The sequence below is a fragment of the Salvelinus alpinus genome, chromosome 19 (genome assembly GCF_045679555.1).
Source record: "Salvelinus alpinus chromosome 19, SLU_Salpinus.1, whole genome shotgun sequence".
Classification (NCBI taxonomy): domain Eukaryota; kingdom Metazoa; phylum Chordata; class Actinopteri; order Salmoniformes; family Salmonidae; genus Salvelinus; species Salvelinus alpinus.
In genome coordinates, this window is record NC_092104.1 from 32,959,521 (window position 1) to 32,972,194 (window position 12,674).

The 12,674-nt window shown below is 43.1% G+C and overlaps 1 protein-coding gene across 2 annotated transcripts in view; it reads left to right on the forward strand.

Moving 5' to 3' along the window:
• The window catches only part of LOC139545387 (tetratricopeptide repeat protein 28-like), a 263,792-nt gene that overhangs the window by 220,902 nt on the left and 30,216 nt on the right, over positions 1-12,674 (forward strand). For both annotated transcript variants that reach the window (XM_071353103.1, XM_071353104.1), the window contains exon 9: positions 6,547-6,656. In XM_071353103.1, coding sequence (XP_071209204.1) covers positions 6,547-6,656 — 110 coding nt within the window. The remainder of the gene's footprint in view (positions 1-6,546; positions 6,657-12,674) is intronic.

The window sequence follows — 12,674 nt, forward strand, 5'->3', positions numbered from 1 at the left end:
AATGCATTATGTCAATAACAGTGTAGGGATTAATTGTCATAGGTAGGACGTGACAAGAAACAGCTTGCAGGACTCCGAGAGAGCTGTAGGGGGCGTGGCCATCAGTGCCATTAGCAGCCGTTATGCAGAGGCACACCCAGGACATTACTCCCCAAAGCCTGTTTGCATACAGGGAGAATGATCATCTCCTCTCCTCCAAGCCACCAGTGCTTGTAGTGACCTAGACATTGTTCCAGCCCTGCTTGTTGGGTTTTAATGGAGACAAAGGAGGCAGGCCACTCTATCTCTTCCCTGTCCTCTTACTGTCCCCTGCTCTGTCCTTGTATTGTTCTTTGGTCCAGCTATGAAAAAGCACACTACTACTTTTCCTATCCTTGACAGCCAATTATTTCTAGCCAACCTACCCAGACCAAAAAGTTGGCACGTTTTTTTTCTTCTGTTTTCCTTTTTTTTCTTATTTTTATGCCGCACGCTTGTTTTTTTGTTTTTGTATCCTGAAAAAGATTAATTGGAAGGAGGCCTAGGAAAGGAGCTCCACTCGAGTGCCTATAGTGACAGCATGTGACTTCAGCAACGCGTGTGACGCGTGTGTGTGTGTGTGTGTGTGTGTGTGTGTGTGTGTGTGTGTGTGTGTGTGTGTGTGTGTGTGTGTGTGTGTGTGTGTGTGTGTGTGTGTGTGTGTGTGTGTGTGTGTGGTGTGTGTGTACATGCCTCACAGCAGCAGGGGGAGAGACACATCAGATTTAATGCCTGCAGTATTTTCATCATATAATTTATAATTAGGTAACACTTTGTGAGGCTTTATTCTCTTTACAGTCACAATGCCTTGTGTGTGTGTGTGTATTTATACAGGAGTGTGTATCGCCCTGCTGCAAGCATGTGTGTGTGTAAAGTCAAAGGGTGCATGGGCCCCCGGAGCTGTAGTGAATCTCTTCACCAGCTGTCAGGCAGCCATTAAAGTGGTCTCTAGTTGCTCTTCATAGTGTAGCCAGTCACAGAGCCACCATCACTTCCTCATTCAGCCACCACTATGTGACTGTGCCTGCAGGGCACACCAAATGCACACATAGTGACAGTCACACTGACAGTGATGGCACGAGAGTGACAGAAGTTAGGGGAGAGAACATAAAGAGAGGGAAGCATGTGAAAAGAGAGTCTTACAGCCTGAATTTAAAATGTATTAAATTGAGATATATTTTATCACTGGCCTACACACAATACCTCATAATGTCAAAGTGTAACAGTTTTTACATTTTTTATGGATAAAAATGTAAAGCTGAAATGTCTTGAGTCAATAACTATTCAACCCCTTTGTTATGGCAAGCCTAAATAAGTTCAGGAGTAGAAATGTGCTTAACAATTCACATAATAAGTTGCATGGACTCTTTGTGCAATAATAGTGTTTAACCAGATTTTTTTATGACTACCTCATCTCTGTATCACACACACACACCTGTAAGGTCCCTCAGTCCAGCAGTGAATTTCAACCACACATTCAAACATGAAGACCAGGGAGGTTTTTCAATGCATCGCAATGAAGGAGACCTATTGGAGATGGGTAAAACAAACAAAAAAAGCACACATTGAATGTCCCTTTGAACATGGTGAAATGAATAACTTGGATGGTGTATCAATACACCCAGTCACTACAAAGATACAGGCGTCCTTCCTATATCAGTTGTCAGAGAGGAAAGAAACCGCTCAGGAATTTCACCGTGAGGCCAATGGTGACTTTAAAACAGTTACAGCGTTTAATGGCTGTGAAAGGAGAAAACTGAGGATGGATCAACAACATTGTAGTTACTCCACAATACTAACCTAATTGACAGAGTGAATAGAAGGAAGACTGTACAGAATAATATTCTTAAACATCCATGTTTGCAACAAGGCACTAAAGTAATACTGCAAAAAATTTGGCAAAGCAATTCACTGGAAAATCCAAAAATAACACATTACTGAGTACCACCCTCCATATTTTCAAGCATAGTGGTGGCTGCATTATGGGTATGCTTGTAATTGTTAAGGACTGGGGAGTTTTTCAGGATAAAAAACAAATTTAATGAAGCTAAGCACAGGCAAAATTCTAGAGGGAAATCTGGTTCAGTCTGCTTTCCACCAGACACTGGTGACACTCACAGAGATGAGTTCACCTTTCAGTATGACAATAACCTAAAACACAAGGCCAAATCTACACTGGGGTGTATATCTACACTGGAGTGTATATCAGAAATATCAGAACGAACAATGTCAGAGTCCGGAATATAAATATGTATCTAAATGGTGTGAATAGACAGTATGGGCAGTATATGAATAGAAAAGCTGTGTACAGCAGTAGTTATATAGAATGAGCCATGACTAGAATACAGTGCATACAAATAAAGTGGGTAAAATAGTATGTAAACTGTTTTTCAGTCTCTTGGTGCCGGCTTTGATACACCTGTACTGTCTTCAGTCTGCTAGATGGTAGCAGGGTGAACAGGCTGTGGCTTGGGTGGCTGAGGTCCTTGATGATCTTCTTGAACTTCCTATGACACCAGGTGCTGTAGATGTTTTAGAGGGCGGGCATTGATGCCCCCAGTGATGCGTTGGGCTGACCACACCACCCTCTGGAGAGCCATGCGGTTGCGGGCAGTGCAGCAGGCGGTGATGCAGCCCGACAGAATGCTCTCGATGGTGTATCTGTAGAAGTTTGTGAGGATCTTAGGGGCAATGCAGAATTTCTTTAGACTCCTGAGGTTGAAGAGGCGCTGTTGCACCTTTTTCACAGCGGTGTCGATGTGGTGGGACCATTTCAGGTCCTTGGTGAAGCTTTTGACCCTCTCCACTGCGGCCGCGTCGATGTGGATTCGATGTGGAGAGGGGTGGGATCTCTCTGCACCACTCTGCCAGGGTACTAACCTCTTCCCTGTAGGCTGTCTCGACATTGTTGGTGATAAGGCATACCACTGTTGTGTCGTCAGCAAACTGGATGTTAGAGTTGTAGTCGTGGGTGAACAGGGGGTATAGGAAGGGGCTGAGCACACACCCCTGGGGGGCCACTGTGTTAAGGATCAGCGTGAGGGAGATGTTGTTGCCTACCCTCACCACCTGGGGGCGACCCGTCAGGAAATCTAGGACCCAGTTGCACAGGGAGGGGTTTAGTCCCAGGGCACTGAGCTTATTGAAGAGCTTGGAGGGCACTATGGTGTTGAAAACCGAGTTGTAGTCAATGAACAGTATTCTCACATAGGTAATCCTCTTGTCCAGGTGGGATAGAGCAGTTTGCAGTGCAGTAGCTATCGTGTCATCAATGGATCTGTTGGCGCGGTATGCAAAACATGCAGGTTTTTCAATTGCTTTTAAAGCATCATCATAAGTCCTCGTCATATAACAACTCAGAGAGAGAGAGAGTGTGAGTGAGTGTGACTCAGAGAGATGGAGTTAGAGAAGTGAAGGGTGAGGGTGATTTCGATCCGTTTTCTCTCTCAAGCTCCCGACACTAATGAGACCTGAGTTGTCCCTGCTAGTGCTGCCACAGCTGTCAAGATGAAATGGGTTACTGAGACTAGAGGAGGCCAGTCACACACAGAGAGGGAGAAAGAGAGAGATTCTGAAAGAAAGGAAGAAAGCTGGAGGAGGGAGAAAGAGGGCAGAGAGGGAGATGGGGTTATGGAGGGATGTTAATGCTCACACACATCGCACCGATTGTGGATCTCACGTTCGTCTGTTGATCATTCAGCGCGCTGTGTTTTAGGGACCACCTGCTGTAGACATCTGACTGCCAACATTTTTCACACAATTCTACAATTCTTGGTTTGCAAATTACGTTCAGAGGTGCTAAGTACTCTCGGCCAGCAAACACTGTTGGTGTGTCTGAGCCCTTAAGGAGAGAGGGGAAGTGTTGCAGGCTTCAAAGGAGCCCGCCTCTCTGAAGGTGTACTCACAGAGCAGTGCAGATGTCTGGGGGGGAGATATGTGCTGTGCTGCTGGGCCTGGCAGGGTGGGGGTCAACTCCATTTCAATTCCAGTCAATTCAAAAAGTGAACCAAACTTCAATTAAAATGTTCCTCATTGAGAAGAATTGGAATTGGAATCAGAATGTTTGTTTACTTACTGAATTGACTGGAATGTAAATGGTATTGACCCCAACCATGGGGGCCTGGTGGAATACGAGGTTGGGTGTTCCTTCCTGGTCACGCTCTCAGGAATGTCTGGAAACGCAGAGAGAGTGAGACGAGGGCCACTTGATACATTACATGACCAAAAGTATATGGACACCTGCTCATCGAACATCTCATTCCAAAATCATGGGCATTAATATGGAGTTGGTCCCCCCTTTGCTGCTATAACAGCCTCCACTATTCTGGGAAGGATTTCCACTAGATGTCGAAACATTGCTGCGGGGACTTGCTTCCATTCAGTTGATGTCAGAGCTCTGTGCAGGCCAGTCAAGGTCTTCCACACCGATCTCGACAAACCATTTCTGTTTGGACATCACTTTGTGCACAAGGGCATTGTCATGCTGAAACAGGACCTTCCCCAAACTGTTGTAACAAAGTTGGAAGAACAGAATCGTCTAGAATGTCATTGTATGCTGTAGTGTTAAGATTTCCCTTCTCTGGAACTAAAGGGCCTAGCTCGAACCATGAAAAACAGCCCCAGACCATTATTCCTCCTCCACCAAACTTTACAGTTGGCACCATGCATTGGGGCAGGTAGCATTGTCCTGGCATCCGCCAAACCCAGATTTGTCCGTCGGACTGCCAGATGGTGAAGCGTGATTCATCACTCCAGAGAGCACGTTTCCACTGCTCCAGAGACCAATTGCGGTGAGCTTTACACCACTCTAGCCGACGCATGGCATTGCGCATGGTGATCTTAGGCTTGTGTGTGGCTGCTCGGCCATGGAAACCCATTTCATGAAACTCCCGACGAACAGTTCTTGTGCTGATGTTGCTTCCAGAGGCAGTTTGGAACTCAGTAGTGGGTGTTGCATTCGATGACAGACGATCCCGTTCTGTGAGCTTGTGTGGCCTACCACTTCGCTGCTGACCTGTTGTTGCTCATAGACGTTTCTACTTCACAATAACACCACTTGCAGTTGGGCGGGGCAGCTCTAGCAGGGCAGAAATTTGACGGTGCCACGTTGAAAGCCACTGAACTCTTCAGTAAGGTCATTCTACTGCCAATGTTTGTCTATGGAGATTGCATGACTGTGTGCTCGATTTTATACACCTGTCAGCAAAGGGTGTGCCTGAAATAGCCGAATTCACTCATTTGAAGGGGTGTCCACATACTTTTGTATATATAGTGTATAATGGCCCATTCCCCCCCTCCCCCAAAACGTGTTTCCCACTGGTCACAGAAGAATAGAAAGGATACACTATATCATTCTACCTAATATAAACCTAGTATCCACAGCCTTGCATGGTCAGCAGCCCAATTCAAAGCACAGCTTGCGTGCTGTGCTGTTAGCACCTCAAATGTGACATGTGGCCAAGTGTTTTGTCCTTTTTCATAATTTCCCTCCGTGGACTGTCTGTTTCATCACAGTAATTGGGTGAAACCAAGAAGTCGGCAGGCAGGCTGAGTACAGATGCAACAATGCGACATACGCATCACCGCTTGAGGGATTGAAACAGGAAAACAAACAGCATTCTCACCAGCTGATCTGACAAAGCCACGCTAAATGAACACAGGAAAAATATCCCTGTGTTTCTGCTGAATCTCAAAGGAAGTTTATGGACCAGTGTGATGAGCTACACAAAGAGTTTCAAGACAGGATGTATCTATCCTCTGTGTTTTGTATCTCCAGTGTGTGTGTGGTTAGGTGGATGATATGTGTTGGTTCTTTGCTCTAATGTATGAGTGTGTAATCGAAGACAGAGTACGGCAGTGTTGTCTCTACACTCTATTAAACCTCTTATGTTTGGTTAGTCCTGCACATCCTTTATACAGAAGCATTAAGTGTGTGTTTGTGTTTGCTCAGCCACTCAATCCTTACCATTGATTACTAGGTACCCAGATTAGTGCCCTAACAGCCTCTTTGTGTGTGTGTGTGTGTGTGTGTGTGTGTGTGTGTGTGTGTGTGTGTGTGTGTGTGTGTGTGTGTGTGTGTGTGTGTGTGTGTGTGTGTGTGTGTGTTCTCATTTTTGGTTTTACTATCCTTGTAGGGACCAGAAGTCCATTTTGCCACAAGGAAAAAGGCTATTTTAGGCTTAGGGGTTAGGTTTAGGGTTACAATTGGGGTTAGGGGTTATGGTTAGGTTTGGGGTTAAGTTTAAGGGTTAGGGTTGGGGGTTAGGAAAATAGGATTTTGAATGGGAATCAATTGTTCGGTCCACACCGTGTGTGTGTGTGAGAGCCCCAGACTGAGTTGTATTTTTACAACTGAGGCCAAATATTCAAGCCAGTTCACTGTCAGAATATCAGTACCACGCTATGCTTACATCTGTTACCCTGAAAGATACCTGAGTGCCTGACCATAGCTCTAAATTATTTATAATCCCTATCTCTCTATCTCTTTATTTCTCTTGCTCTCTCTTTCTTTCCTCCCTCCCTCTCCAGGCCTACGACTGGCAGAGCAGCTGGCTCGGCGTGAGGACGAGGCTAAGATCCGCCATCGTCTGGGGCTGTCTCTGTGGGCCAGTGGGAACCTGGAGGAGGCCCAGCACCAGGTACACATCTGACATGAACCTCTCCTCACACACAACATACACACTACACAGGGTTACACTTACACACTCACATCTGTATGTGTAGAGAGAGATCATGTATAGAAAGGGAGGAGAAGGAAAGTGAAAATGATGGAGCGATGAGGGAAGAAGATGGCCTGGTGGAGGGAGTGAAAGGAAGGTTGTTTAAGTGATTGTCTAAGATTTAAAGAGATTGTTATCATCCCACCATTTTAGTTGTGTTGTCATCAGTTATTCATGTTGTTCTCGTTTGTCATTCTGAGAAAGAGAGAGAAACAACATACCACGAATATGTATCTGTTTATTTAGATCCCCTACTATTCCTACTAGTATTTGCACATTGCTAAAACACTGTACATAGCTGATGATAATATAACACTTGAAAAGTCTTTCTTTTTAAAAAACTTTTTGAGTGCAATATTTACTGTGTCCTCACTTTTGTTTGTTTATTTCACTTGCTTTGGCAATGAAAACACATGTTTCCCATGCCAATAAAATCCTATTTGAATTTAATTGAGAGAGATACAAAGGAGACAATTCTGCTTGAACACAACTCAATTCTGTTCAGTTTATCCAGTTCCTGAATCTGTAAACTCGATCTTCTCTCTTTCCTCTCTGTCAACATCTATTACAAGGACCTTATCCCCATACCCCTCAGGCTTAACCTGTCAAACAGATGTTAGCCAAAGCAACAGTATTTTGTCACACCCCAGTTCATTCCCAGGCAATTCAGTAATGTTTGGGATATTTCCTCCAGTCATTGTAGGGTGTGTTGTTGGTGGAAAAAGGAAAGGACGTAGTTGTCCTCAGAGTATAGATGAGATGATTATTCATGAGGAAGCAGGGAGGGTGGTACTGCTGGTGGTATAGCTATATGACCTTGGTAAATACCCTGACCCACTTCAGGGCTGATTTACATAGCGCACTATGTCCCACTATGCAATATTACTGCACTTGACATTCATACATCATCCGTACTGTTGGAATGAGATGACTTGAACTCATGTTCCTCTATATGCACATTTAAACCCAAATGTTTTTCAATACCCTCACTCTGTTACGCCTTGTTCTCTGTGGCGGAGAGATTTTACCTGACGACACTTCCATCAGATTTGTGAGAATACATGGTGTCATTTTGTCACTGCTGGAGAGGATATGGGATTAATAGATGGAATGTAATGGGTTTGATGTTTTACAGCTCATAACTTCTATCAGTGAGGGTGAACGTAGCCCAAGGGGAAAGACATGGTGAGAGTCATTTCAGGCATCGCACATGTGCAACTGTCATGGTGTGAAAATGTCAGATAAAAGTCATGTTAATCATCAGTTATATTGGTTCATAAATGGGCAGTGGTGTGAAGTACTTAAGTAAAAATACTTTAAAGTACTACTTAAGTAGTTTTTGGGGGTATCTGTACACTACTTTACTATTTCTATTTTTGACAACTCTTACTTTTACTTAATGCACTTTTTACTCCATACATTTTCCCTGACACCCAAATGTACTCGTTACATAGTGAATGGTTAGCAGAGCAGAAAAGGGTCCAATTCACACACTCATCAAGAGAACATCCTTGGTCATCCCTACTGCCTCTGATCCGGTGGACTCACTAAACACAAATGCTTAATTTGTAAATGATGTCTGTGTGTTGGAGTCTGCCCCTGGTTATCTGTCATTTAAAAAAAATGTAAAAAAATAAAATGGTGCCGTCTGGTTTGCTTAATATAAGGAATTTGTATTATTTACTTTTACTTTTTTTTTTTTGCCTCAGCCAGGGGTTCTATGACTAACGAGAACAGAGCAGGAGATAAAGGACAGCCTTGACGACAGCCCCTACCGATAGGAAATGGCCTTCTAGGCAGAGTTCCTCTGTCCAGTGTCTGTGTTCTTTTGCCCATCTTAATCTATTATTTTTATTGGCCAGTCTCTGATATGGCTTTTTCTTTGCAACTCTGCCTAGAAGGCCAGCGTCCCGGAGTCGCCTCTTCACTGTTGATGTTGAGACACTGTTGGTGTTTTGCGGGTAGTATAATGAAGCTGCCAGTTGAGGACTTGTGAGGCGTATGTTTCTCAAACTAGACACTCTAATGTACTTGTCCTCTTGCTCAGTTGTGCACCGGGGCCTCCCACTCTTTCTATTCTGGTTAGAGACAGTTTGCACTGTTCTGCGAAGGGAGAGTACATAGCGTTGTATGAGATCTTCAGTTTCTTGCCAATTTATCGTATGGAAGAGCCTTCATTTCTCAGAACAAGAATAGACTGACGAGTTTCAGAAGAAAGTCCTTTGTTTCTGGCCATTTTAAGCCTGTAATTGAACCCACAAGTGCTGATGCTCCAGATACTCAACTAGTCTAAAGAAGGCCAGTTTTATTGCTTCTTTAATCAGAACAACAGTTTTCACCTGTGCTAACATAATTGCAAAAGGGTTTTCTAATTATCAATTAGCCTTTTAAAATGATAAACTTGGATTAGCTAACACAACGTGCCATTGGAACACAGGAGTGATGGTTGCTGATAATGGGCCTCGGTACGCCTATGTAGATATTCCATTAAAATCTGCCGTTTCTAGCCACAATAGTCATTTACAACATTAATGTCTACACTGTATTTCTGATAAATTGAATGTTATTTTAATGGACCAAAAATTAGCTTTTCTTTAAAAAACAAGGACATTTCTAAGTGACCCCAAACCTTTGAATGGTAGTGTATATATATTTTCAAACAGTCCATTTATATTTTCCAACGGTACTATACATTTGGGTGAGGTTTTTTTCTCGCCTGAGTAGCCTCATTTCACTGCCAAAAATAAAATGAAACCATCTAGTGTTCAGCGAAATACAGTTGAAGTCGTAAGTTTACATACACCTTAGCCAAATACATTTAAACTCAGTTTTTCACAATTCCTGACATTTAATCCTAGTAAAAATTCCCTGTCTTAGGTCAGTTAGGATCTCCACTTTATTTTAAGAATGTGAAATGTCAGAAGAATAGTAGAGAGAATGATTTATTTCAGCTTTTATTTATTTTATCACATTCCCAGTGGGTCAGAAGTTTACATACACTCAATTAGTATTTGGTAGCATTGCCTTTAAATTGTTTAACTTGGGTCAAATGTTTCGGGTAGCCTTCCACAAGCTTCCCACAATAAGTTGGAGACAGAACGCGTCTCCTCCCTGAGCGGTATGATGGCTGCGTGGTCCTATGGTGTTTATACTTGCGTACTATTGTTTGTACAGATGAACGTGTTACCTTTCAGCCGTTTGGAAATTGCTCCCAAGGATGAACCAGACTTGTGGAGGTCTCCAATTATTTTATTGAGGTCTTGGCTGATTTCTTTTGATTTCCCCATGATGTCAAGCAATTAGGAATTGAGTTTGAAGGTAGGCCTTGAAATACATCCACAGGTACACCTCCAATTGACTCAAATTATGTCAATTAGCCTATCAGAAGCTTCTAAAGTCATTTTCCAAGCTGTTTAAAGGCACAGTCATCTTAGTGTATGTAAACTTCTGATCCACTGGAATTGTGATACAATGAATTGTAAGTGAAATAATCTGTCTGTAAACAATTGTTGGAAAGATTACTTGTGTCATGCATCAAGTAGATGTCGTAACCGACTTGCCAAAACTATAGTTTGTTAAAAATAAATTTGTGGAGTGGTTAAAAACGAGTTTTAATGTCTCCAACCTAAGTGTATGTAAACTTCCGACTTCAACTGTAACAACACAATGTCAAATACAGGAAGCCTAGTCAAATAATTAACATCCAATCACATTAACCGTTACTCTCTCGTGGGAATTCCACTAACGGTCCGTATGTACCCGGGAAAGACCCAAACAACAGACAGGGACTTTGGACCATCAAAGAGGCGCAAATATGATGAGAACTACATTGATTTGGCGTTCACTTATGTTGGGAGTAGTGCCTTTCCTCAGCCACAGTGTGTTATATGTGCAAAAGTACTATCTCACAACTCAATGAAGCCTTGTACTCTTGCACAGACATCTAGAAACAAAACATGCCAATTTGGAAAATAAGCCACGGGAGTTTTTTCAGTGAGAATTAAGACGACTTTCGAGTAAGACATGTTTAAAAGCAATAGATACCATTAATAAGAAGGGGTTAGAAGTGTCTTATATAATGAGCTACCGAGTGGACAGGCAAGCCCCATACTATTGTGGAGGACTTAATTCTTCCTGCTGCCGCGGATATGGCTCGGACAATGCTAGGGGAAAAGGAAAAAACCCAGACAATATACAGACAATGCCTTCATCAAACAACACTGTTTCACAACGCAATCAGTGACATGGCAGGAGATCTTTTGAAACAATTACTGCTTCGCATACAACCCAGTGAATTCTATGCGTTACAGCTGGATGAGTCAACAGACGTGGCGGGCCTGGCACAGCTCTTGGTATATGTCCGTTACGTTTATGGGGGGGTCAATTAAGGAAGACATGCTCTTCTGCAAACCACTGGAAACCAGGACAGCAGGAGAGGATATTTTTAAAGTACAGGACAGCTTTGTGACATCAAATGGACTTTGGTGGTCAAGATGTGTTGGTATCTGTACTGATGGCACAAAAGCCATGACAGGAGACATAGTGACATCGAGACATAGTGGCGTCAGTTGCTCCCGACGCCACTTGTGTACACTCCAGCATCCACCGAGAGGCTCTTGCTGCCAAAGGAATGCCTGACGGCTTGAAAGACGTTTTGAGCATTACAGTGAAAATGATTCACTTTGTTAAAGCAAGGCCCCTGAACTCTTGTGTATTTTCTGCACTATGCAATGATATGGGCAGCGACCATGTAACACTTTTACAACATACAGAAGTGCGCTGGTTATCAAGGGGCAAAGTATTGACACGTTTTTTGGAATTGAGAGACTTAAAGTTTTCTTTACTGACCATCATTTTCACTTGTCTGACGTTTTGCATGATGACGAGTTTCTCACACGACTGGCCTATCTAGGTGAATTTTTTCTCGCCTGAATGATCTGAATCTAGGTTACAGGGACTCTCCGCAACTATATTCAATGTGATGGACAAAATTGAGGCTATGATTAAGAAGTTGGAGCTCTTTCCATCATTGTATGATTTTTTTGTGTGCAAATGAACTCAAGCTTATCAGCAATGTGAAGTTTGATATAGCAAATCACTTGAGTGAGTTGGGTGCGCAATTAGGCAGGTACTTTCCCGAAACGGATGACACAAACAACTGGATTCGTTATCCCTTTCATGCCCTGCCTCCAGTCCACTTACCGATATCTGAACAAGAGAGCCTCATCAAAATTGCAACAAGCGGTTCTGTGAAAATTGAATATAATCAGAAGCCACTGCCAGATTTCTGGAGTATCATGCCTTGGCAAATCTCGCTGTTAAGACTCTGATGCCCTTTGCAACCACGTACCTATGTGAGAGTGTATTCTCGGCCCTCACTAGCATGAAAACTAAATACAGGCACAGACTGTGTGTGGAAAATGATTTAAGACTGAGACTTTCTCCAATACAACCCAACATTGCAGAGTTATGTGCATCCTTTCAAGCACACCCTTCTCATTAACCTGTGGTGGGTTATTCACCATTTTTGATGAACAAATAAAGTTTTATATGTAAGATGGCTAAATAAAGAGCAAAATTATTGATTATTATTTGTGCCCTGGTCCTATAAGAGCTCTTTGTCACTTCCCACGAGCCGGGTTGTGACGACAACTCACACTCATTCTTACATTTATTAAACATATCGTATAGTGTGTGTGTGTGGCAGGCTTACAATGATGGCAAAAAACAGCATTTGAGAGTGCGCTGACCCTGGTGCTAGAGGAGGTACGCAGCTGGAGGTTGAATGTTTGAGAGGGTACAGGACTATAACAAGTTTGGGAACCACTGCTCTAGACTAACTTTTAGCTTCACGTTCTCGGAGGTAAGCTGGTCGTTTTTAGTCTCCAATTTGGTAAGCCGCTTATCGATGTCGGTTAACGATGTTTCCATATCCTT